Genomic DNA, 27,894 nt, shown 5'->3' with positions numbered 1-27,894 from the left:
AATAAAGAGCTAAGAAGAACGGAGAAAATAATAGTTATGGAAGACAGGAAAGGGGATCTTCTTTCTCAAAGAAGAAAACCAAAATGGTAAAGCAGAACAAATATTTAAAGATGTAATTCAGAAACTCCACCTACCCAAGGAATGGATTTGTAGTCTGAAGGTACCAGGAAAAATTGACAAGGAATGGTCAGATCTCTTTCGAGTTATTATATTTTAAGAATTTAAAAAAAAAAAAAAAAATTTGGGGAGAGTTATAATTAAATAAAAAACACACTTTCCTAAATGTTAGAATTACATACAAAAAACAAAGCAAATAAGCCACACAAATATTTAAATGTATACATACATAATGGAAAATAAAACATGACAGCACTTAGAGATCAAACATAACTATGATATCAATACATGTAAATGCATTTAACTCACCTATTAAAAAGACATGGACATAACTAAAACAAAGCATTTAGAAAGGATGAAAAGAAAAGGATAGGAAAAGAGTGGCAAAAGCAAACAAAAAGAATTTTTATATTTTTCATATCTGGGGTGTGTAGTCTTTATATCTGGTAAAACACAATTCAGGCCAAAAATCATTAAAAGACAAAGATGGGCTATTTATAATGAATGTCCACACACCATTGTAAAACAAACTACAAACAGACAAACACATTAGTAATAAGGGACATTACTTTTCCCCTCATTCCACATCAAATCAGGTCAAAAGAAATAACTGAGGTATAGCCCCAAACAGTATAGCAATTGACAACTCCAAAATTTAGCTCTAGCTCAGGCTTCCCTCCTCAGCTCTTGACTCATAAATATATCTGCCTCCACTTGGATGTCAATTAGACATCTCAAACTTACCACATTTAAAACCAATCTTTCTTATCTCAGGAAATAGTAACTCTCCCGGCCAAAAATGTCAGAGATATTCTTGACTTTTCTCTTCTCAACCCTTCCCATCCAATCTGTCAGCAAATGCAACTGGCACTACCTAAAACTATATCAGAATCTATTTTTCTACCAGGTCCCACTATTACCACTTTTTTTTTTTTTTTGCATGGGGCACACCCCCTGCACGTGGGGCTCCCCTACGTGGAGGACACCCCTGTGTGACAGGGCACTCCCTGCATGTATGTGGCAGCACTGTGCATGGGCCACCTCGCCACACGGGCCAGGAGGCCCTGGGTCTGAACCCTGGACCTCCCATATGGTAGGCAGACGCTCCATCAGTTGAGCCACATCTGCTTCCACTATTACCTTAATCCAAGTTCCATCATCCCTTGCCTTAACTACCACAACAGCCTCCTACATTTCCCCCTACATTTCTTACAAACACAGCAGTCGGAAAGAGCGAATACAGCTAGTTCATGTTTACTCTCTGCTTAAAACCTGCCATGGCTCCTCATCTCATTCAAAGCGAAAGGCAAAACCAGGCCCTACACAACCTAGTACCTATTACCTCTCTGGCCACATGTGCTGCTGCTTTTACTCTAGCTAACCCCACCTGGGCAAACAGCCTCTCTGCTCTTCTTCAAATGTACCAGATATACTTTGAGTTCATGGCTTTCACACATGCTGTCTGGAATGCTCTCCTCTCCACGTAAATACATGACTCACTCCATTACTGCCCTCGAGTCTGTCTCAATGTCACCTTCTCAATGAGGTAACCTATTCACAGATGCAGAAAAACATTTGAAATATACAACATTCATTCCTGAATTAAAACTCTTAATAGGAAAAATGAGTCCTTTCTTAAATGAAAAAAGATAAATAGCTTAAGCCCAAAAAGGTATTGTGCTTAATGGCATAACTCTAGAATAATTATGAATGAAGAAAGAAACAAGGTAAGAATGCTTCTATCACAACCAAATTAGATAAAAGAAAGAAATCAGAAGAAGAAAAGTGATAAACATGTCTAACTTAAACTCAAAGCAGTATCAGCTAAAGCCCAAGGTTATGACCAATGCAACTATTAAAAACAGTAAGAGAAGTCAGTAAGGTTACTGGATGCAAAATTAATATGTAGAAATCAAGAGTTTTCATAGGTACAAACAACAATAATCCATGGAAGACTCATGTAATAGACAATAGCAACCCAAAAGATAAACTATCTAGGAATAAAACTAACGAGAAATAGGAGCTATATAAACAAAGCCTTAAAACTTTACTGAAAATGAACTGTGGACTTTTAAAATAAACTTACTAGTATTCTACTATAGACTTATTGTGATTCTAGCAATGGAAGAAACACCATTGTTGTAGAGGCAGTGACCCATGGATATTCTGGGGTTAGGGAAAGGGAAAAACAGGTGTAATAGGGCGGCATTTTGGGGACTTGAGAATCATCCTGAATGACATTACAATGACAGATACAGGCTATTATATATTCAGCCATAATCTACAGAGCTGAATGGGAGAGAATATAAACCACAATGTAAACTATAATCCATGCTTAGTAGCAATGCTCCAAAATGTGTTTATCAATTGCCATGAATGTACCATACTGATGAAAAGATATTACTAATGTGGGAGGTATGGGGAGTGGGGCATACAGGAATCCCCAGAGAATTCTCTGCAACATGTATATAATCAAAGTATCTTTTAAAAAATAAAAAAAGTAAACAAAAACAAAAAACAAAACATTACTGAAGGGGAAATGGATGTGGCTCAAGTGATTGAGCTCCTGCCTACCACATGGGAGGTCCCAGGTTAAGTTCCTTGTGCATCCTACAGAAGATGAGCAAAACAGAGAGCTAACATGACAGGCTGGTGTGGTGAGCTGATACAAGATGACATGACAAGAGACATAAGGAGGAAAACATAATGAAAGACAAAACAAAGCAGGGAGCACAGGGGGCTCAAGTGATTAGGTGCCTCCCTCCCACATGGTAGATCCAGGGTTTGGTTCCCAGTGCCTCCTAAAAGGAAGACGAGCACATAATGAACAGAGAGTGAGCATAAACAATGAGGGGGTAGGAAGAAATAAATTAAACAAATCCTTAAAAAAAACAAAAAAAAATTTACTGAGGGACACAAAATAATACTGGAACTAAAGCAAAAGTATAACATGTTCTTTAATAGTCTATAAATTTAATATAACCTTAAATTTAATATAATCCCAATAAAAATACCAGGAAGGTTTTTTTTATTTGTATAACTTAATCTAATTCAGTGTTAAACAAGAATAATAGTAAAAAACATTCTGAAATATTAAAATGAAGGGATAGCAAACCAACTAGGTATATAAAGCTATAATAATTAAACAGTATGGGTGCTAGCACATGAATAGAGCAATGGAACTGAATAAAATATAGAGAGAGGAAGTCAGACTATGATAAAGAAGTTTTGAATCAGTGGGAGTAAAATGGATTGTTCATTAAATGATGTTAAGACAACTGAGTAGCCATTTGGAAAAAAAGTAAAAAACATACCTCACACGTGACACCAGAATAAATTCTAGGAGAATCATGAATTTAATCATATTCATAAAAATTATTCTATAAAAGAACATTTAGTTACATAGGAAAATATTTCATTTTAAATTTTTAAGTGAAAAAAGTTGGCTTAAGAGGCGTACTTAAAATATATGTGTGTAGGTATATAATTAGCAGCTCTGGGTAACAGGATCACAAACACTGCTTTCTTGATGATTTTTATAAATTTTCTGTATTGAGAATGTAATATTTTTGTAATTAGGAAAAAAAAACATAGAAACTAATGACTAACAAATACAAGTCTGGGTTTTAAAATTTTAGAATGATACTTGCCTTTTTCTCCTTTTTGATACTCCTGTTCAGTCTGTGAAACATAGATGGCAGACAACACTGAAAAAACAGAGGCTAGCACAGTTTTCTGTTCTTGAAGTATGATGGGTGGATCATTAGACTGGCAGAATTCATGGCAGACCAGGTCAAAAAGTAAATTCCAAGTGTCTTTTCCAGTATCAGGACACTGTACTTGATAAATATGATTTTTAAAAAGTAGTAATTTAAAAGCAGAAAGCAACTGCATGCATAACTGTAGTACTTCCCCATAAACATCTTACCAATGGCTTGAATTCCATCATCCACTGTGGTAAGTAGCTGTAAGATATGCATGTAAACATCCAGCCCTTCTGGATTTTCTGAACTAAATACAAAAAGCAAGAGCACTGAATCAATAACTCTACTGTCTAGGGAATTACAATCATTCACTCAGTCAACATATATGTATTACTATGTATCAGCTACTGCCCTAGCTGGAAAACAGGTCAAAATTCCTGTGCTCCTTAGACCTTAAATTCTAATGGGGTAAACAGTGAACAAGTATTAATCATCACTTGTAAGACAAGAGGTAAAACGTCTCACTGACTCTGTCCCACAAAAACAACAATACAGAAACCTGCTAGGTGATAGCTCACATTTCTGGTTTACTTGAATAATCACAACAACAACAACTTTTATAGGGTGAATGTATAGTCCACTACACCAAGCATCAAAAATAATGATGTTCTTTAGTGTTAATAATAGGGGTATATGAAAAAAATATACCAAGTGGTATACTAACTATGGACCATATTAGTGGTAAGAGTCTGATAATGCTCTTTCATAATTTGTAACAAATATTCCACAACTATGTAAGATGTTGGTGGAGGGGTGGCATATGGAAATCTGCATATTGCACATGATTGTTTTATAAGCTCACAACTTCCCTAATGAAAAAAAAAAAAAGAAAGATGTTCTTAAAACTTCACAGGATTATCCTAGCTCCCTATCTGAAAACAAAACCATATAAGTTTAATTCTTGTGATAAACAATTTGGATTCCTAGTTCCTTAGTTCTTTAATCAAGCAATTAAGGACAAAGATAGTACGTGAATTAAAAAGGTGATACAAGTATTTTAAGTACTTAATGTTCTCAGGTACTATGTCAGGACTTGAAAAAAAGAGATATATGAGGCAATGCCCCTGCCTTCATGGCATTTACAGTCTAAAGGAAAAGGTAATTAAAGGGGTAATTGCCATAACATGTTATGAATATTACACTAGTGGAACTGCAGGCACTAGAGTACCACATAGCAAGCAGGCTTATGTAGTCTGTAGGATCAGGGAAGGCATCTTAAGAGGCATGATGTTTATACATCTGAAGGGACAGAGAAGTGTTTGAGATACAGGAAACTGCACAGGTTTGGTGATAAGAAAGGTTGGTTCATTTGAAGCATGGAGGAAATTTCATATGATGGAAATACAGAGTACAAGGAATAAGGGTGGAAAAGCACTAGGCAAGGCTTTATAAGCCATGTTTTTTTAAAAACAAAACAAAAAACAAAAAAAAAAACCTGGACTTTATTCTAAGGAAATCAACTGAAGAGCTTTAAGAATGAAAGTGAGGGAAACGGACATGGCCCAGTGGTTAGGGCGTCCGTCTACCACATGGGAGGTCCGCAGTTCAAACCCCGGGCCTCCTTGACCCGTGTGGAGCTGGCCCATGCGCAGTGCTGATGCGCGCAAGGAGTGCCCTGCCACACAGGGGTGTCCCCCGCGTAGGGGAGCCCCACGCGCAAGGAGTGCGCCCCGTAAGGAGAGCCGCCCAGCGGGAAAGAAAGTACAGCCTGCCCAGGAATGGCGCCGCCCACACTTCCCGTGCTGCTGATGACAACAGAAGCGGACAAAGAAACAAGACGCAGCAAACAGACACAGAGAACAGACAACCGGGGGAGGGGGGGAATTAAATAAATAAATAAATCTTTAAAAAAAAAAAAAAGAATGAAAGTGAAAGGACGAGTACATGCTGTAGAAAGAATGCTCCAGCAATCTAGGCTGGGAAGAAACAAGGTTAGAGGCAGGGAGCTTAGATGAAAATGTTCCAGGTGTCCAGGTGACAGACAACAGTGGCTTGGTGGTTGCACGGATTCCAGAATAAATCAGGAGCAAGATTTAGAGGTGACTAGCCATGGGAAAAGAGTAGACAAAAGTCAGGAATGGCTTCCACATTTCTTCCACATTATCCAAACAGAATAATGACTGTATCATTTTCTGAGCTAAAGACTACTAAAGCAGGTTTGGGAAAAGATTGTGGGTTTAATCCTCACTTGGTTAAAGAACAGGAAATTAATAGGCTTTCTTGTGACTATTATGCACAAAGAATGGACTATTCACCAGTAATCCAATCAAGTCATCAATTAAATTTCTAGGTGACTAACAAGAAATAGTTTCAAAGGCTACAAGACCTAGTAATTACTATTAGCAAGTCAGAAGACTCCAAAGTCAGTCTCTAATCCAAGGTTGGCATATATAGACAAGGAACAGGAAAACAAGTGATGCTCTACATTAATTGAAGAAGCTATTAAATTCAATGTAAAATAAAGTACAAGAAAATCTTTATTCTTTGATTTAAATTACAAAAATCACTGATGATTTTATAACAGTAACTACAATTCATGTTGAACAATAGTCTATAGTTAAATGAGTTAAAAGAGGTACTTTGTAACCATGATTCTTGTATATAACCATTATGATTCTTGCAAACTATAAATACATCATCACCACAGTTACTAGTAGTAAATGAAATCTAACATGGCTGTGCACTATTCATCCTATCTAAAGGAAACTAAAACATCTTCCACATCAGAGGATACCTCTAGCAATTGGGTTTTCCCTGCATATTTTGCACAAAAAAGCTCACCTACCGTACTTGTTTGGCGGCTTCAAGTACACAGGGCACAATCCTAAACACTGGTCGCTCTTCAGACTCTTCCTGGGGCTGGTCCACAGCCGGAGCAGCCCCATTTCTAATCCATTCCAACATTAGCTTCTCATCCAAATCAAAGAGCTTGTCTACAACCTCTCCCACCTTCACCAGCAAGTCAACTGCAGAGAATAAAGCAGATAGTGAAATGAGAAACAAAATATTAAAAGCAACAGGTTAATCTACATTCCTAGAGCTAGTTCAAGAAAGCCAAATCTTGCCTAAGCATTACTTATTCCAGGGGCATTTGTTTAGTCCTATGTTTAAATTTGCTTGTTTTCCTTCATTTTTAAATGGAGAATTTATCAATGTCATAGGAGTATAAAAACATATTTTATATCCTGAATCAAAATACTTTCTCACCCTGCACTTAGTCTTTTTTTAAGTGCGTTTCAGAAATAGTTACATGATTTCCCAAAAATTAAATATAAACCAATGTTTTTTTCCAGATTACATTGTAACTTACCATTTGTTGAACTTGACATGATGAAGCAAATGCTCTCACAGATAGGTGGATGTTCCCTAATCCTTTCAACCCAGACACTGGCCACTTGTGTCTGGGAAAGGCAAGTAAGCAACAACCTACATGATAAACGTGAGCTTAATTTCTATCTTTCAAAAACAGTAAAGGAAATTCAAGTAAATAAAAAAATTTTTCCATTAAACATTATATCATTCTAGACTTTCTTATGGATGAGTATAGGGAATCCACAAAAGAAAAAAGCATACCTGCTTGTTTCCAGTAGAGTAGGAGGGTCTGAATCATACAAGCAGTGCAGTAATACCTGTCTGCAAAAGCAAAAAAGTTAACCCAATATACCTCGTTTCTCTCTTTCAAATGTCAAAGTAGACTTTTCAAGTAATTTTAAAAACATTTTTATTGTGAAATATAGCACAAGTACTGGTTCAGTTTCCCAGCTACTAAAACAAATATCATACACTGAGTGGCTTAACAAGAAGAATTTTTTGGCTCATGGTTCCAGAGGCTAGAAGGGTTGCTTCTTCGAGGGCCAGCAATCTCTGGGGTTCCTTGGCTTTTCCATCATATAGCATCTTCACCTTTCTCTTCCAGTTCCACTGACTTGTAGCTTCCAGCTTCTCCCCATGGCTTCTTCTTCCGTGTCCCATTTCCTTTGCTTATTATTAAACTTCAGTTATATTGGACTAAGACCCACATTTATTCAGTCTGGGCACACTTTAATCAATAATGTCTTCAAAGGGCCTATTTACAAATGGGTTCATAGCCACAGTACCAGGGGTTGAGACCTGAACATGTCTTTTGTGGGGGGTCATAATTCAACCCCCAAACATTCTGCCCTCTGGACCCCAAAAAGACATGTTCTTCCCACTAGCAAAATACATTCATTCCATTGTAACATCCAAAAGCCTTAAGCCATTTTTAAAACAATCTAAGTACAAAGTCTCATCAAAATCAGTTATGCGTGTGGACCATCCTGGGGAAAAATTCCTCTCCAATGCACTTATGAAACCTAGAAAACAAATTATCTGCTTCCAATACACAATGGTGGAACAGGCATAGGATAAACATTCCCATTTCAGAAGGAAAATATTGGAAGGAAAACAGGAATCGTGGGCCCCAAACAAGTTTGAAATCCAGCAAGACAAACTCCTTTAAATTTCAAGGTTTGAGAGTCTTATGTGGCTTAATTCTTTGTCCTCCAGGGCTGATAGAGGTGCAAGCCCACCTATTCCAAGAGCTTGCATGGTGGCCATACTCTCCCCAAACACTGGGGTGTAGGCCCCATATGCTCCCTGAGCATTAGCATGGCAGCCAGGAGCTTCCTGAATGCCAGGGCACAGGCCTCACCCTCTCTTGGGGTTTGGGGGCTGGGGGGACAAATGGCCTGTGTCCTCCAAGTACAGGGGACAGACCTGCTATTCCACACACCTAAGTCTGCCAGCTCTCTTGGCCCGAGATCTCTTCTGTCCAGAACTTAGCTTCCATAGTTCTGCCCTTGAAGGCCCTTTCCTTCAGTTACAGTCCCTTTTCTGTTCCTTTCAGGCATTGCTTCTATTTATAGAAATTTCACAAAACTCTTTTAGGCTTAGAGTGCAATTCTAGGGAGTCCAAACCATCATACAAAAGGACTTTCCACAGACCCTTCCAGGATAACTGGATTCCCAATCCTGACATCCACTGAAACAGCTGACTGGATCTATGTTCAACCACATCCTCTTTAGCAGAGGGTTGTTCGTTTAACCCTCATCCTGAAAAACCAGAGAGGTCCTGATAGAGCCATGTCTGCCCTAGTCTCAGAACACGCTATTAACCAAGTTCATTGCTTATAAGCTCCACTTCCAATCGGACATCAGAACACAATTTTGCTTTAGTGTGGTACCTTTGCTACAATTCATGAAAGAACATTTTTATAAATGTTCTATTAACTACAGTGCCAGAGCACAAGCTGGAAAGACTCATAGGACCTTCTTCCAACTGAACAGAAGCTTTTGGTGAAGTCTTGGACAAAGGGCTGACCCCCAGTTGGACAGGCCTCCATCCTCACTTCTAATGGGCAAGTCAGTGGTGTGGGTCATAGGAACCCACCCAGGCATGGCTAGATGCTGTCTGCCATTCCAGGAGGGCATCTCAACAGAAACATCATTGGGGTCACTTGGGAGAGGACTATAGCAGTTTGGTATTATTTATAAATTCTAAAAATAGATACTGGATTATAATCAGATTGTATTAAATTCAGATATTGCACTTTTACTTGATTAAATAATGATTAAGGTTTTGATTGGACCACATCAGTAGGACTTACAGAGAAAATTACACAGCAGAGAGTTAAATTTTTTGGAATTTTTTGATGCTGGCAGTTTTGAGCTGGAGCCCTGGGAAGTAAACAGGCAGGAGAAGTGTACAGAGGAATAGAGATGGCTCTACAGACATGGCAGAGGCCCCGATAAGATAAAGAGCCTGATAGTCTACAGATGACCTTGTGTACAGAACAGAGCAGCTGAGCCTGGGAGAGAGACGAGACTTATCCCAGCCTGCTGCTGATATTGCAAGAAGCTGGGACCAAGGAGCCTTAAGAGGAAGGCTGGACCCTTGCAGACATTGGCAGCCATCTTGCTCCAACACGTGGCAACAGACTTTGATGAGGGAAGTAACTTAGGTTTTATGACCTGGTAACTGTTAAATTTCTACCCCAAATAAATACCCTTTATAAAAGCCAGCAGATTTTGGGTACTTTTGCATCAGCACCCCTTGGGCTGACTAATACAGAATTTGGTGCCAGAGAGTGGGGTCATGCTTTTGCAATTACCAAAATGCTGGAACGTTTTATAAATGGGTGTAGGGTAGTTTTTGGAGGAATTGTAAGATGCTTAATGGAAAAGGCCTAGATTGCTTTGAAGAGACTGCTGGTTGGAATATGGATGCTAAAGAGACTTTTTATGAGGACTTAGAAGTGAATGATGAAAGTATTATTGGAAACCTGAGGAAAGGTGATCCATGTTTTAAAGTTCAGAACTTAGCAAGATTAACTCCTGATGTCTCATGGAAGACAGATTTGAAAATGGCAAGCCTGAGCATTTAGCTGAAGAACTTTCCAAAGTAAATTTGGAGAAAACAGCTTGCTCCTTGCAGCGTACAATAAAATGCTAGAAAAGAAACATAAGCTGAGAACTGAATAGTTGGGCGCAAAGAAAACAGAAACTGATTCTGGAAATTCCAAGCCAAGCCCCCAGACAATAGTGCCTCATTTGAGAAAATGGCTAAACATGGAACTTGTAAATCAGGATTGAAAATGTAGTTATCTAGAAAAGACTTGTGGAAAGTCTTACTGTCTGATGGCTTGGACCCCTACCTCCTGCATTCTAAACCAACAAACTTTTTGAGAGAGCTATATGAACAAAATCACTGTCAGTCTGGAATAAAAAAGACATGGGATAGACTGAAGGGGAAACAACCTTAAAAGGAAAACCATGGAAGCTGAGATCTGGAATTAAGACATCTCCTTGGGCCAAAAGAGGAACCCCACCCATGTGCACAGCGAAGGTGAGTTTGCCTCAGTAGTTGAAGAGGGTAGATGTTCCTACCCACTGTTCAGGGAGAGTTTTGCCACCCCAGGGTACAGAGGGGGTAGAACACATTCCCCAAGAATTTGGGAAATTAAGGTTGCCACCTCATAGGTCTGAGAGGGGTGGGCCTGTCTCCCATGGATTTGGGAAGGCCAGGTGGTCAACTCATTGCTCTGAGATGGTTGTGCTTATATGCCAAAGGTTAGGGAGACTATTGTCTTCACTTCTCTGTACTAGGGGGGGCTAAGACTTTATCCCAGAGGTCAGGAAGGGAAGGTGTGGCCATCACCCCACGGTACTTGGAGGGTGAGGTCTGGAGCTTGGTCACTACCCAGATGACTGATGAGGGTGGAACCAAGAAAATGGCCATTGGGCAAGAATGTGGAAAGGGTGGGTCCCTAAGAGGTCCCAAGGAGAAGAAACGACATCCGGAGAATGACTCTCAGACTGTGAAAACCAATGGAATATGCCCTGTAGGTTTACTGAACTGTAGAGGACACATGGTTCATGTTTCCCTCCCAATTTTTCCTTATGGTAATGGAAATGTTTATCCTTTGTCCATTTGTGAATTGAAAGCAGATAAATTGTTTTGTAAGTTTCAGAGGTCTACAGCCAGACAGAACTTTACCCCAAGACAAACTGTATTTCTTTAATACACTGATTGTGATATGATTACATATTTAGCACTGTTACGATTTAACATTTTTTTGAATACTGTAATGTCTTTTTGGAATTCAGAGGGTGGAGTGTAGCAGTTTGGTATTATTTGATTCCAAAAACAGATACTGGATTATGTTTGTAAATTGGTCTGTTCCCCTGAGTATAATAGATTGCATTAAATTCAGATGTTTCACTTTTACTTGATTAAATAATGATTAAGGCTTTGATTGGGCCACATCAGTAGGATGCTGAGTCCCTGCCCCCTTGGTGGGTGGGGACTCACAGAGAAAACTACATGGCAGAGGAATTAGTTGTTTTTTGATGCTGGAAGTTTTCAGCTGGAGCCCCGAGAAGTAAACATACAGGAGAAGAACACAGAGGAAAAGACGGCTCCATAGACAAGGCAGAAGCCCCAGGAAGAAACTGGTATGATGCTCCTGGCAAAGCTGGGGATGGACATAGCTCCCAAACCTATGCTGCTTCATTAGGGAAGTTTACAGCAGGGTTGCAGAGCACGTATCAGAGCCATGTGCTTTTGGAGTCAGCCTTGGGAGCTACTGCAGCCCTGTGACCACCCGGTCTTACTCTGCAAAGTGATCATGGAAATGGCTTTACCCCTAGAAGTCAGCTATCTGAATGACATCTGTAGCAGTCTGATATAGTTATGAATTGCAAAAATAGATACTGGATTATGTTTGTAATCTGGTCTGTACCTGGGCATGATTAAGTTATGATTAGGGCTTTGATTGGGCCACATCATTAAGAGTGTTGAGTCCCCACCCCTTGGTGGGGACAGATAAAAGGCATGGCAAAGGACAGAGTTGGGAGTTTCTGATGTTGGAGTTTTGATGCTGGAGTTTGATGTTGAAGTCTTAAGATGGAGCCCTGGAAAGTAAACCCACAGAAGCAAGTCAGGAAAGAGAAGCAAATCCCAGGAAGAGAGGACCTGAGCAAGGAAAAGAACACAGAGGAATAGAGACAGCTCCTTAGACATGGCAGAAAGCCCAGAGAGACAGACAGAGCCATTTGCCTGATAGTCTACAGCTGACCTTGTGGAAAAAAAAGAGGCATTGAGCCCAGAGGAACCCAGGAAGCCTGAACCTTCACAGATGCCGGCAGCCATCTTGCTCCAAGACATGAAAATAGACTTTGGTGAGGGAAGTAACTTACGCTTTATGGCCTGGTACCTGTAAGCTCCTAGCCCAAATAAATACCATTTATAAAAACCAACGAATTTCTGGTATTTTGCATCAGCACCCCTTCGGCTGACTAACACGTGTTATGGCTACTCCTCCCACTCTCAGCCTCCTCCCCTCTGCTGAGGTAGGTCGTTGAAATGGGCTTTTAAAACGTTTTAGATTTGGTTTTCTCTTTTCACCTTGCATAGTAACCAATCAAGGTGTTAATAATGAGGGGGTGTATGGAGAACTCTATTTTATGCATGATTTTTCAGTAAACCTACAACGTCTCTAATAAAAATAAAGAACACAACGTTGCCAAGTTCCTTACCACTTTTTAACAAAGACTGCCTTTCCTCCAGTTTCCAATAAAACATTCATCATTTTCTTAAGGCCTCATCAGAAGTACTTTTAACATCCATATTTCTATTGAGTCTCTTTCAAAGCAATCTAGGCTTTTTCAATTAAGCGCCTCACAATTCTTCCAGCCTCTACCCATTTCCCAATTCCAAAGCTGTTTCCACATTTTTAGGAAGTTGTCACAGTAGCACTCAATGTCCAATACCAAAAACCACAGGACCAGGGATTGGGGCCTGAATATGCCTTTTATATGGAATATGATTCAATCTCCAACACATACGTACATAAAAGGCTATGAGAAATAAATCTATATATAGTTAAAGAATACTTATGGGAAGCAGCTGTGGCTCAAGCAATTGAGCTCCTGTTTACCATATGGAAGAGCCGAGTTCGATCCCGGAGACCTCCTAGGAAAAAAAAAAAGAAAAAAGAAAAAAGGCATCCCAGACCTGTGCCATGCTGTGCAAGGCTATCAAGCTTTGCAAAGAGGCACAAGGCCCTTGCACAGCACAGGGACCCCTGTGTGGCGAAGTGACACACCAAAAAGACAACGATGTAACCAGATAGAAAAAAATAATAATTATAAATCAAATATTCATGTTTCCAAGAAACAGAACAGTACTGCACCTCAGTAGCACCCACCATGTCCCTTTCAAATCACAATGGCCTCTTTCCTACCTAGAAATGACTACTATTCTGTTTCTCCAGTAATCGCTATAGTTTTATTTTCTATTTTGGTTTTGCTTATTTCGGAACTTTATATAAATTATACCATATGTACTTAAAAAAAAATTTATTATTTATTTCTCTCCCCTTCCCCAACCTCCCCCTCCCCCAGTTGTCTGCTCTCTGTGTCCATTTGCTGTGTGTTCTTCTGTGTCTGTTTATGTTCTTGTCAGCGGCACTGGGAATCTGTGTCTCTTTTTGTTGCGTCATCTTGCTGTATCAGCTCTCCATGTGTGCGGCGCCACTCCTGGGCAGGCTGCACTTTTTTTGCACTGGGTGGCTCTCCTTATAGGGCGTACTCCTTGTGCGTGGGGCTCCCCTATGCAGGGGACACCCCTGCGTGGCAAAGCACTCCTTGCATGCATCAGCACTGCACATGGGCCAGCTCATCATCCGGGTCAGGAGGCCCTGGTTTTGACCCTTGGACCTCCCATGTGGTAGACAGACACTCTATGCGTTGAGCCAAATCTACTTCCCTCTATGTACTTTTGAGTCTTTATTTTTGCTCAACATTATGCACATCTGTGAGTGACCCATGTAGTGCCTGTGGCTGTTGTTCTTTGATTCAGTGCTGTAGAACTTTCCATTGTAGGAACATAATTTATTTTTTCAGCCTACTCCTGATGGATATTTGAATTGATTCCAATTTGGGGCTATTTTCAGACAATGCACTTATAATTTTTGTATGAGTATGCTGAGGTACATGTGAACGGGTTTCTCTTCCTGTATACCTATGAATGGCATTGCTGGCTCAAAGAATATGCATATCTGCCAACTTGACGAGAGAATTTTCAACTGTTCTAAGGTGGCTGAATGAATTTATGTCCCATCAGCAGTGAAACTGTTCTTTATTAATTTTAAGATAAGGATTTAATTGAATGAAATCAATATTCCTCCCAATTCACAAAACTTATTAACATACATTTTCAGATTTATAAGGAACACCTGAGACCAAATGTAATCCTGAGTTATTAATCCCATGAAAGATTATAAATTACTGAGGAATGCCCTGAACTAGGATCCTGAAGTCCCTCCACACCCAGAAAAAGTAATCATTTCTTCTTTTTCAGAGACACAGTTACTTGGACATTCTGATAAACCTTCACAGCCATAGACTGACAATATCTCTGCCTAAAACAGTTTTCATAATCTATTTTGGGCATAGATTTCTTTGAAATTCTGCTTAAGGGCCATGGACACTCTGCCTAGAAAATAGATATACCCACGAATGTGTTCTCAGATGTCCTAAAGTCAACACCAGGGTTTCCAGCATTAAAAACCCTCTGCTGAAAACTTTTCTGCACACAGAAGAAAACTAGCTTCCAAGAGGAAATATGAAAGTCTTGTTCACAGAGGCTATCCTTTACCTTCTGGTAGTTGGCAAATCTTACCCCTTGATCTACTCACAGCTGTCAGAGTGAACCCACCCAGGAAATTTGTTTTTTCCAGAGTCTAGCACCTTGGATTCGGTGAACCTAAATTGTTTCAGACTCTGGTCAGCTCTAACTTTTATCCCACTGGTTCTTATCACACCTGGCTTACCCCCTGCTGACAACTCAGATCCCCTTTCTGAAGGGCCTAAACCCTGGATCATGTCCATAAATAGCAAAGAAGCCTCAGCAATCATCAATACACAATAAAGTTCCTAGAGATTATTCAACAAGAGAAGGGAAGTACTGCATTTCATAATATTCTCTCTCTCCTATGCATTAGAATTTCCTTATGACGTGAAATAGGAAGCTGGTAAAAAGTAAGACTTACCCAAGATTTTTATCACTGCTGATAAGCACACATATCTCCTGGAAACAGGCCATATTGCCTAAAATTCCCACACAGATTTCCTGCCAAATAAAATTCCACAGGTCACAATGGCTCTGAGGTAAAACACACATATACAAAAATAAAAACCTGAGTAAAAACTTTTATTGAGCCAAGCAGTACAGGATAGAGAAGTATACTGCCTACCCTCTAACTCTGACAAGTCTATAGTATTTGAGAAAGGATGAAAGACACAGGAAAAAGAAAAATCAATATAGGTAGGAATTATATGGTAGAAGAAATCTCATGAAATGTGTCTTAAATGACTGGTAGGATTTAGATATGCAAACAAGAAAGCAGACATTCAATGCAAGGGCAGTGAAGGAATAATGAACATGGCTGACACACTGGACAATAAAGAAAGCAGCCCGGCTAGAGCACAAAATTGGGGGGAAAAGCAGGAAGTAAACACAGCAGGCAAAAAGGATTGGGATTATTAAGGGCTTTGATGCCATGCTGAAGAGTTTAGACTTAATCTGGGAGGTTATTTGGAGCCATGAAGGTTTTCAAGGAGGGGAGACAAACTGCTGAAATGTTATTTTAGGAAGACTGTTCTGGCAGCAAAACAAGTAAGGAATTACAGTGAAAAAAAAAAGTTTAAGAGAAGGTAAAGATCAACCACAGTAATAACAACTAAAGTTTATTTAGGACTTACAAAACACTTTCCATGTAGCACTTTGAATAATAATTTATGAGGCAGGTACTAGTATTATCACCATTTTTTCCGATGAGGAAACTGAAGCATAGAAAAGTTAAACTACTTGCCCAAGATCTCCACCTGGGAGACAGCAGAGTTCCAAAGCCTGAGGATTTAACCACCATACTATACTACATCTCAGGAGCCAAGATGCAAGATGAGGGCTTAGGTGAGGGTGATGATGGTAGTCATGGAAAGAGATGAACCTGAGTGAAACTCGGACAGTGAAAGTAAAAAAATGTGATGGGAAACAGTGAGAACACAGTTGAACATGACTCCTAGACTTCATGTACCCTCGTTTCCTCAGTCAAAAACGTTTTGTTGACAGAAAATAAAGAAAATTGGTAGAGGAAAGGGCATGAGTTCAGTTAGGACAGTGTTTCCAAACACTGGAACTAAGAATCACTCAGGGAAGTTGTTGAAAATACAGAGTTCTGAGTCTTACCCGTGATCTACTTAATTCACATTCTACTGTTTAACAAACACCCCAGATAATTTTAAGATAAATTTGATAAACAGTAAGTTAGGACATATGTAATCTGGGATTGAAAAATGCAGGATGCACATGAAGAACTCCTGATGGAAGTTCAAGATGTGGCAACAGAATTCCAAAGAGAGGTCATGGTTTTTATCCCAAAGGCAAAATTTCAATTTTAACCTGTAAAGAGTTGAGGAGTTCACTCAGGGAATGACTATAAAGAGAACAAGGGGTGAGGGTCTACACCTTAGGAGTCCACATTCAGAAACAGGAAGAAAGATAAAAGGCAATGGAAGTGGACAGAGAAGTAATTGAAGAGAGTCCCACAGAATTGGAGAGTTTCAATTAAATGTGAGTGGTCAAATGAAAAAAGATTATGAGAATGAGAGCAGAAAAGAAATTCTCATCAACAAAAGAGGGAATAATTAAACGAATCAAAGACCAAGTTTCTCAGTCTTGGCTGTCATTGGAATTAACTGGAGAACTCAAAAAGATGCCTGGAGTCTCACACTTGGAGATTATGAATTATTTGATCTGGGGCATGGTCAGGCTCAGGATTTTTTCTGGTTCCCTTGGGCAGAGCTTCTCCAAGTTTGGCCCCAGTGCAGAGCATTAGCATCACCTGAGAACCTATTAGAAAATTTCGGCCCAGCAAGCAGAGATTCTGGGCATGCTGAAATTTGAGAGCCACCGTCTTAGGTGATTCTAACTGTGCGGTCAAAGCTGAGAACAACTGCAGTGAATAGGTTACACCTGGTGAGTATATACAGCAAACACTATGACATTCCTGAAAGGTGTCGTTTCTGACATTAGCTTATTTCTTAAAGTACTAATCATGTACCAACCTATTTTAGTTAGAAAAACCAAGAAGAAAAATCACGTAACTGTCAAATCTTCAAAATATAAGGATCCGAGGATAAAGTGTTTCATCAGGTCCCAATTCAAGTGGAACATTCTACTAAGTAAAAATTTTAATCCACCATTCAATTTGTAAAACTATACTACAGAATTATATACTTTATAATCTCAAAGAAAGAAAGGCAGTACAATACAATGGCTCTATATGAGTTCCACAGGCCTAGGCTCAAATCCCAGCTCCATCGCATTCTAGCTGTCAGAGCCTGGACAGACTTCTTAACCTGAGACTTAGGTCTTTTATCTGTAAAGTGGAAATAATACCTACCTCATAAAAGTAGTAAAACCAAATACTCAGTAAGCAACAGTTATTCATAATTATGATTATTCAATGGATATTTACTAATTACTCATTACACGCATAGCACATGGCAACTTAAATGGTAGTACAGTACATTGCACACTACATAAAGATGAAATGGGAAAGAAAAAAAATTTCTAATTAAAAATAAATTTAAAAAGATGAAATGAGAGGGAATGGGTGTAGCACAGCGGTTGAGTGCCCACTTACCATGTATGAGGTCCTGGGTTCAATCCCCAGTACCTCCTAAAAAAGAAAGGGAAAAAAAAAAAGATGAAATGAAAGGTACAGATAATCATTCTTGGGAGTTTACTATCGACCACCGAGAGCTTACTTATTTGGAAAGGCTTAGGAAGAAAAGTACCACCGTGGATGTGCATGCCAGACGAGACTGAAGGTATATAAAGGGAGACAAACAATGCGAATGAGCACTGGAGGCTCTGAGACAGGTAGTCGACAAGCCTGACGAACCCAGAAAGATCATCTGATGGGTGGGCTTTACGCAGGGAAAGAGTTAGTTTCAGATGGTGGAAAGTTTTGAGCTGGAGGTCAAGTTTAGAATGAAGGTTTCAAAGCAAGGAGGGATTTTGTGAGTGAAAAAGAGCAATGAACTGAGAAATAAGAGGTCCAGGCACTATTCCCTTTCTTGCCACACATTAGCAGCTTAACTTTCCTAAGTTACTCAACCTCTGTGATCTCACAGCTGTTAAGTGAAAGCATGGATCTTCCAGGTCCAGTCCAAGTCTAAAATTCTATGACTAATAATTTTAAATAGCACAGCATCTAGACCTGATAGGTGTTCAATAGGCATTTCAGACTGATTTGTTGATTTATAGCCAGTAAGAAAACTAAACAAATTAAAGTGAGAAAAATGTAAGACTACCCAGCACTATCTGCTATTATTGCTACAAAGAGGAAAATTTTAGAAATGTATATACTTACTCTCAAACGAGGACACTTGGATTTGGCCAGTACTCCCATAAATATGTCAGGGGCATTAAATTCTTGGAGAAATAAAGCCACATCCTGGAAATAAAAACGATTATTGACTTGGAGTTGAACAAGCCTCTAAAATTTCTGTAACTTGGGTCACTATAAAGAAATTTAAATTCCACATATATCTCCTTTCAGAATTAAGAGATACAAGGGGAAAAAAAGCAAATCATACGGTTAGGAATTTTGTCAACAGACAAAGTCATGTTAGAAGGTTTTGTGGTATCTGAACTCAATACAATGGAACTATTCTATAAACAAACCTAAACTAACTGTAACACTCCAGAGAACTACCCTCCATTTTTCTGCCCTAAATATATTTACTTTAATATATTTCTATCCACCAGGACTTTGCATTAACTCATTCAAACAAATCTGCTGATTGTCAGCTAACATGATAGAAGCAGGAGATAATGGAAAAGAGTAAAACTCATATTCCTGTTCTCTAAAAGTTTAAAACACTATAGGGGAAACAGATGAAAGCTCCTATTACAATGGTCATGTCCAGAATCAGAGCTTCTGTTTTCAAAATCCTCAATAGAAAGAAAATTCTGGTACAATGTAACTATGTCAGCTTCACACCTACTTCCTACAGTCTGCCCAATCCACAGCGCCTAAAGAGGCATACCACAGGGGATACTGAAATTGGAGGGGACCCGTGACCTAAATGGGCCAAATCTCACCTATAAATATGGGACACAAAAATAAATTAATTAGGGAAGCAGATATGGCTCAAGAGATTGGGCTTCCGTCTACCATATGGGAGGACCCAGGTTTGATCCTGGTAAAGGCATGCCAACCCCATGCGGCAAGCAATACAGCAAGGTGATGATGCAACAAAAAGAGATACACAGGGGAGAGTCAAGGCGAGACATGAGAGAAACTAGGAACTGAGGTGGCACAAGCAACAGGGAACCTCTCTCCCACATTGGAAGTCCCCAGGATCGAATCCCGGTGAAGCCTCGAGGAGAAAACAAGAAGAAAAGACAAAAGGAGACACAGAAGATGACACAGTGAATGGATACAGACAGCAAAACAGCATGGTGTGGGGGGGAGAGGAGAGAGAGGGGAAAAAATCAATTAGTTATGGGGATTAGCAATGTAAAATATACAAATAAAATCAAGGTTCTGACTGTCCCTTACCACAGATTTTCACCAAATCTGAACTATATCTGGGAAGGTTCCATGGCTTACATGAAAATTCACTTTGAAGGACCCTGGAGGCACCCCAAAGAGTGATGCAGTTAAGTCCCAGAACAGCTGAAGTTGAAGTAACCTACATGAGTGCTGGCTAGGAGAGAAATTCAGTACCAATTATGGGGTTGAACAAAGAAAACAATGTTTTCAAAGAAATATCTCAAATTTAAAGTCACTACAGCAGATGCTCTCTACTACAGGCAATCAAGTGATGCTTATGTAGCAAGTCTGTAGGGATTTATTTATTTAAAGACGGTTAATAATTCCCAGAGTAATGTTTAAGTGTGACCTAACAAAATCAACAGCAGTAATATAATGGCAATTAATGTCTTTTGAACAAATATTAAATGCCTCGCACAGTTAAGTGCTTTGCGTATTATCTCATTTAATTTTTACAATAATCCTATGAAATAGTTATTATTTTTAGCCTCATTTTACAAATAAACAAACTGAGATTTCACAAGGTTAAATCTTGTTATACAAAGTTATACAGTCAGGAGGAGAAAGAGCCAAGTCTTGAACCCAGCTGGGTCTGACTCACAGACATGCTCTTAACCTCTACACCATGCTACCTCTCAGGTATTCATTCATTCACTCCTTATCAAATATTTACTGAAAAACATAAATGGCAGACACTATTTTAGGCTCTGGGGCTATATCAACAAGCAAATTAAAGAAGGACTCAGTCTCAAGAAGTTTTCCTCCTAGAGGGATGAGACAAACAAATAACTAAACTACATTATTTCTCAGTGCTATAGAGACTATAAACAAGATGGTTTATCTTAGAAACCAGGATAAGGGGGCTACTTCAGATCTGATATCAGAAGAGATGGCATTAAGCTTTGAGATGGACCTCAAATCTATCAGGGAACAGAGAGACTCAAAACAACCATTAAGGAGCAGGTGTAGCTCGATGCTTGAGTGCCTGCTTCCCATATATGAGGTCCTGGGTTCATTCCCCAGTACCTCCTAAAATAAACAAACAAACAACACTGAAAAACAAGATTAGTGTTATACAACAGAGTGAACAAGGTTCCACGGGTGTACAGACGTAAAAGAGATTAATTCTGCCTGAAGTGTCTAGGGAGGCACCACAGAAGAAGTGACACTAAGCTGTACCATATAAGATGAGAAGGATTTTGCCAACTGGGGGCCACTCCAGTCAGAAAGCGACATTCATGGATGCATGAAAATGCATGCAGTGTCTGGAAGTCTCCTGGTCCTCCTCTAACACTGCTGTCATGGTCGCAGAGCAGAAGGAGATGAGGTTAAGATGTTGATTCTTTGGAGGGACTGTATTCGAGACCAAGGTGACCCGCAGAGCGCTCCATTCTACTGAGGTGCCTGAGTCACTTGAGGTGGTGAAGTGGAGGCCAAAGAACATGGCCTTCCCCTCCAACAACCTCTTGCAAATGACTGCTCACTGCTTTTACCTATTTTATATCTTAGGATTTTACACTAAGATTTCATTTGAAAAACAAGCTCAATTTCATTAAAAATATTTATAGTTTTTAAACCACAGCTTCTCAGTAATTGATAGAACAAGTAGACAGAAAGCACATTTGGAAAGTACTCTAAACCAACTTGACCTGAATTTTTAGGATACTGGCCCCAACCAAAGCAGAATACAAACTCTTTTGAAGTATACATGGGACATTTACCAAGATTGATCATATTTTAGGCCATGAAACAAGTTTCAAAACATTTAAAAGGATACAAGTCACACAAAATGTATCAACTGACCACAGGGAATTAAATTAAAAATCAACAGAAAAATATCTGAAAAATCCTCAAATATTTGAAAACTAACGCATTTCTAAATAACCTAGGTATCAAAGGAAAAAAAAAGTATCTGAACTGACTGAAAATGAAAACACAACATATCAGTATTGGTGGAATATCACTAAAACAGTATTTTAGAGAGAAATTTACAGCACTAAATGCACACATTAAAAAAGGAGAACGTTCTCAAATAAATGACCTCAGCATATTCATGGGCCGAAAGACTCAATATTGTTAATCAGGCGGCGGACTTGGTCCAGTGGTTAGGGCTTCCGTCTACCACATGGGAGGTCCGCAATTCAAACCCCAGGCCTCCTTGACCTGTGTGGAGCTGGCCCATGCGCGGTGCTGATGCGCGCAAGGAGTGCCTTGCCATGCAAGGGTGCCCCCCACATAGGGGAGCCCCACGCACAAGGAGTGCACCCCATGAGGAGAGCCGCCCAGCGTGAAAGAAAGTGCAGCCTGCCCAGGAATGGAGACGCACACACGGAGAGCTAACACAAGATGACGCAACAAAAAGAAATACAGATTCCCGTGCCACTGACAACAGAAGCGGACAAAGAAGATGCAGCAAACAGACACAGAGAACAGACAACCGGGGTGGGGGAGGAGGGGAGAGAAATAAATAAATCTTTTAAAAAAATTGTTAATCAGTCAAATTCTTCCCCAATTAAACTATTGATTCAACTTAATCCCAATTAAAATCCTAATGGGCTTTTTTCCGCTAGACAATGACAAGCTTATTCTAAACTTAATATGGAAATATAAAGGACCTAGGACAAGCAAGACAATTTTGAAAAGAACAACAATGGATGGCTAATACAACCTAATTTCAAAATTATAAAACTACAATAACCAAAACTGTGTGATACTGGCATAAAGATAGACAAACAGATCAATGAAACAGAAGTCCAGAACAGACCCACACATATGGATTTTTCTTTTTTTTAGGAAGTACAAGGGATTGAATCTGGGATCTCATATGTGGGAAGCACGTGCTCAACCACTAAGTTACGCCCTCTCCCCTGGATATTTGACAAAGGTGCAAAAGGGAATTCAGTGGAGAAAAGATAGTTTTTCAACAAATAAGCTGGAACAACTGGATAACCATATGCAAAAAAAAACCACTTCAATCTATATCTCATACTATATACAAAATTTAACTTAAAATGGATGTAAGAGTGTGAAGTTCTTTTATGAATCCCAGAAAGAACAGACTGTTTTTGAACAAATCCATTCCTGTGGGTGCAAGACCCTTTTGACTAGACTACGTCAGTGAGGCATGACTCAGGTTGAGTCTTCATCCTCTTGCTGGGTAGAGACACAGAGAGAAAGACAGAAGAACAGGGAGCTCTGCCATTTTTTATTCTGCCATGTGAGAGAGGACCAAAGGATTGCTTAAGCATGAAGCCCCCAAAAGGCTGGGCCTACAGGGAAGCTCAAGAGGAGATGAGCCTGCTGTTTGCCTTATAGCTCACAGGTGAACTTGGGAAGAGGAGCAGCTAAGACTGAGAGAGGAGGCCTGGTAAGAGACAAGCCCTATGCCAGTGTGCCCACAGCTGAACTCAGGCAGACAGTAGATTCTGGAGGGGAAGGCAGAGACCTCAGCAGAGACTGGCTGCCATTTTGCTTCTCCATATGGCAGCAGACTTTGGTGAAGAAGCATTTCTGATGGTGCCCTGATTTGGACATTTCACGGCCTTGGAACTGTAAGATTTTACCCTGAATAAGATTCCCATTATAAAAGCCAACCCATTTCTGGTACTTTGCATTGGCATCCCTTTGGCAAACTTAAACAACGGATTGTAGTCCTATATGTAAAATCTAAAATTATAAAACTTCTGGAAAACAAACTAACAACACAATTCAAAAGTGGGCAACAGATTTGTACACACGTCACCAAAAAAAGACAGAAGGATTACAAATAAACAAGTGAAAATATACTTAACATAAAACCACAAAGAGAAGTCACTAAACACCCATTAGACTGGCTAAAATTAAGACTGACCATACCAAGTGTTAGTAAGTATATGGAGGAACTGGGACTCTCATACATTGCTTGTGGTAATGTAAAAAACAAAAACAAAAAACCCTGGAAAACAGTTCAACAGTTCTTAAAAAGTTAAACATATATCTACCATATGATCTAGCCAAATCACTCCAGGTATTTACCCACATGAAAGCACAGACTTGTATACAAATGTTCACAGCAGCTTCATCTGTAATAAACTGCAAACAACTCAAATATCCATTATCAGATGAATGGATAAATTGTGGCATATGCATACAATGAACAGCAATAAGAAGGAATGAATTATTGACATACACAACATGGATGAATCTCAAAATAATTATGCTGAGTAAAAGAAAACAGGAGTATGATTCCATTTTACAAAACTCTTCACAATTCAAACTAATCTATAACGAGAGAAAGCAGATCTATGGTTAACTGGAGGGCAGAAACAGGGAAGGGCAAGAAAGAGCAATTATAAACGGGCATGAAAAAACTTTTGTGGGTGATGGATATGTTTTCTAGACGGTTTCACAACTTAAGATGACAAAACCTATAAAACTGTACATTACAAATAAATGCAGGTTTTTGTATGTTGATTATACCTCAAAGTTATGCAGTTATATCAATAATACCTCAACAAAGCCATAAAAAAAATCTAACAACAATGAACAGCTATTGATAATTTTTAAGACAAAAAATACAATTAAATTTATGCTTTAGGAAAGAAGGTAATTTGAGTAGCATTGTGGAGGGCAGAGGGGAATGGGAAGATTTGGCTCAACTGATAGAGTGTCCACCTACCACATAGGAGGTCCAGGGTTTAAATCCAGAACCTTCTGACCTGTGTGATGAGCTAGCTCATGTGCAGTGCTGATGCACGTAAGGAGTGCCATGCCACGCAGGGGTGTCCCCTGCATAGGGGTGCCCCACATACAAGAAGTGCGCCCCGTAAGGAGAGCTGCACCGCATGAAAAAAGTGCAGCCTGCCCAGGAGTGCTGCCACACACAGAGAGCTAACGCAGCAAGATGATGCAACAAAAAAGAGACAACAGATTCCCTGCACCGCTGACAAGAAAACAAGTGGACACAGAAGAACACACAGTGAATGGACACAGCAGACAACTGGGGTGGGGGGATGGGGGGAGTAGGGGGGGATAAATAAATGAATCTTAAAAAAAAAAAAAAAAGGGAGGTAAAGCAGACTAAAACAAGGGTTTTAATCAGGACCATATTGAAAAGGTCCAAGTAATAAAGCGTAAATTAAATCTATCTCTTTTGCCTCTATTTTCCTACCTATAAAATGGGGGAACTACTTATATATTACAAGGTTGTGAAGATCAAATGGAATATTATATATGAAAATGCTTTAAAGCTAGAGTACCCTACAAATATTAAAATATTACCCAATTATACAGACATAATTCCTTCTCATCTCTTCCTTCTAATTAACTGTGGCACAACAATGGTCTCCTTACACCTGACCTGCTGTCAAACGTAAGGCCAGAACTCTCTTTAGGTGGACAAATACCAGAATTCCCTGGGTAATAAACTTTCTGGCATTAAGGAGAGCTATATATTTAACTTAAATCTAATGAGTGTTAGCTAAGATTCTCTGCCCTTAAAAATAAAAAATTTAGCATTTGTAGCTGATGGGAACTCATTCTCTGTACTACATATAGGAATGACTATAAACACTAAAGAATAGGGCTTTTCCTAAGAGACTGAAAAACAGAACTTTTTAAAAATCCATTTACCACCTTCTCACCCAACAGCCTTCTCAGAGTTTCATTATCAATGAAAGCCCCTACCTCATCCATTGACATATCCCACACTCTGCAAATTTCATTCTCCATTTCTTCATCAAGCTCCATCTGCTGTTCCTCATCATCTGAGCTGGATTTGGTGTTTTCAGGGCTAACAAGCTTCAGAAACACAAAGCAAGAAAAGGAATAAATAAACACTATCCATAGTATTTCCCAAGTAATATTATCCTGCAATAGCTTAGAAGACACAAAAGGAGTATACTCAGTTATCTTCTTTTGAAAAAAAAAAAAAATCTTATTTTTGCAAAAAAAATAAATTAGTGGGGTGGGTAGATCTATTCATTCAACATTCCTGAAGCACCTAGTGTTGCTAGGCACTGGGGCAGGAATACAAAAATGAATAAGGAATAATTCCTTGCCTTCAAGCAGTTTAGAATTGAGCGGGAAAATATGTAAACTGATACAACAGAAAACGCTAAGTGATTCAACTGAAACGTGGACAAAGAGATGTGGAAGCAAAAATGATGGACATATACCTGGGAGAAGCTGGGGGAAAACATTTCTTAGGAAGTGATATTTTAGCTAAATCTCAGAATTAAGAGTCTGTCAAGTCAAGAAAGAGAGAAAAACATTCAATAGGGGAAAATTACAAGCGTTAGGAGTAAGAAAAGGCCTGGCATGTTTCAGGGGCAGATGAGACTGGAAGGCTGTAAAGAGCCTTGGATCCCAAGCTAAGAAATCTGCATTTTTTTCCTACAGGCAATGGGAACTAAGAGGAGTATCATGGACAGCTTTTCTTTAGGAAGATTATTCTGGCAACTGTGTAGAGGATGGTCTGAAGAGGAGAGAGACTGGAAGCAGAGAAACCCGTTAGGAAAAAGCTGTGAGAAGAGCACTCATATTTATTGACAGCCTCCTGTAAGCTAAGCACCATACTAAGCACCCTATGGCCATAACTTCATTTAATCTACACAATAACCATGATATAGGTATTCTCATTCCTTTTTATAGAAACTGAGGCTTCTAAGTGGCTTGCCCAAGGTCACGCAGCTAGTAGGTTTTGAACGCAGAGCTGTATGACTCCAAAGTCACCCCGTATTCCGCTACATCAAAAGTCCGTGAAACAGATCATTAGACCCTAGGCTATCGGACAGGGAAGAAAAGCACCAGCAACGTATTTTTGTAAAATTTGCAAAAGAAAAATGTTAATCACAAGCACTCCAGCATCCCTGCCATCACACTTCCCTCTGTGCTGAGGGGCACCAGAGTGGCCACTGGCAGTTTTGGGGTCCGGCGGAGGCTGCCAGTACGCCAGACGTGCTGAGGCCCCGCGGTGCGCGCCTGGGGAGGAAGGGGTGGGCGTGGGGTTGGCATTCCCCGGGGCAGAGGAGCGTGAGCTTCCACACCTGGATGAGCCCGCTGAGGACGCCGAAAAGCCAGTGCTTGCTGTAGACTGTACTCCCGATGCAGTCCCCCTCGGCCCCCTCCTCCTCCTCCTGGTCCCGACTCTGCGGCGGCGGCGACGGGTTTCGGTCCATGCCTACCGCACAGCCGGTGCGCGGGAACCTCGCCGGAAGCGACGAGGAGAAGAGAGACCGTCTTGCGCCAGAGGGACCGCACGCCCTGCGCGGCACCCCCACAGCGCCCCCTGCTGCCCGGAGCCTGGAGGGCCCGAGGGCCAGTCCAGCGGGCCTTGATCTCTCCACCCCACTCTACCAAGAACCTAGACTGTTCTTGACTGTCATAATTGTCATCAGTCACCCCCCCCCCCCCCCCCCGGGACTAGATAACCCATCTCTCCAGGAGATTTTAGCCTGACTGGAGGGGTATAGAGGGCAGGCCAGTGTCTGTGGTAGGCATGTGAATCTCAAAGCTTCGGGGCTAGTTTCACAGGCTCCACCCGTTTGCCTTCCGACGCTAGACTCCCCTATTAAACTGGAGTGGAAAGAGAGGCATTAACGGTTTGCAAGTTTTCACTTTTGTATTTCACTTTTGAAGATTTTACAAAAATTCCTGACCGTGTGAATACTTTTTTAAGGGACCCTCCGAAGATGTTGGAAGGATTCCATGTGACAGGCCTCGAGGCTTAAGCACCATCATCGGCACAGCAAATCCGCCTCTGCCTGCATGCACACCTGGCAGGACAGTTCAAAGTCGTGCAGAATACTGGGTGGTTTTAGGTTGTGCCGCTTTGATTTTATGTTGTCCCATGCTTTGTAAGATGCTTGTATCTCTGGCCCATC

The 27,894-nt window shown here is 40.1% G+C and overlaps 1 protein-coding gene across 1 annotated transcript in view; it reads right to left on the bottom strand.

Moving 5' to 3' along the window:
• The window catches only part of SAAL1 (serum amyloid A like 1), a 51,213-nt gene extending 23,967 nt beyond the window's left edge, over positions 1-27,246 (bottom strand). The window contains exons 1-9 of the mRNA XM_004484278.5: positions 27,058-27,246; positions 25,697-25,810; positions 18,845-18,928; positions 15,455-15,534; positions 7,455-7,514; positions 7,192-7,307; positions 6,667-6,847; positions 4,046-4,128; positions 3,768-3,956 (exon numbers count right to left, since the gene is read on the bottom strand). Of these exons, the coding sequence (XP_004484335.1) occupies positions 3,768-3,956; positions 4,046-4,128; positions 6,667-6,847; positions 7,192-7,307; positions 7,455-7,514; positions 15,455-15,534; positions 18,845-18,928; positions 25,697-25,810; positions 27,058-27,189 (1,039 nt within the window). The 5' untranslated portion in view covers positions 27,190-27,246. The remainder of the gene's footprint in view (positions 1-3,767; positions 3,957-4,045; positions 4,129-6,666; positions 6,848-7,191; positions 7,308-7,454; positions 7,515-15,454; positions 15,535-18,844; positions 18,929-25,696; positions 25,811-27,057) is intronic.
• Between the last annotated feature and the right edge of the window lie 648 nt (positions 27,247-27,894).

This window comes from Dasypus novemcinctus, chromosome 10 (assembly GCF_030445035.2).
Source record: "Dasypus novemcinctus isolate mDasNov1 chromosome 10, mDasNov1.1.hap2, whole genome shotgun sequence".
NCBI lineage: Eukaryota > Metazoa > Chordata > Mammalia > Cingulata > Dasypodidae > Dasypus > Dasypus novemcinctus.
The sequence above is the reverse complement of the archived record's forward strand: the minus strand, read 5'-3'. Positions and strand labels throughout refer to the sequence as shown.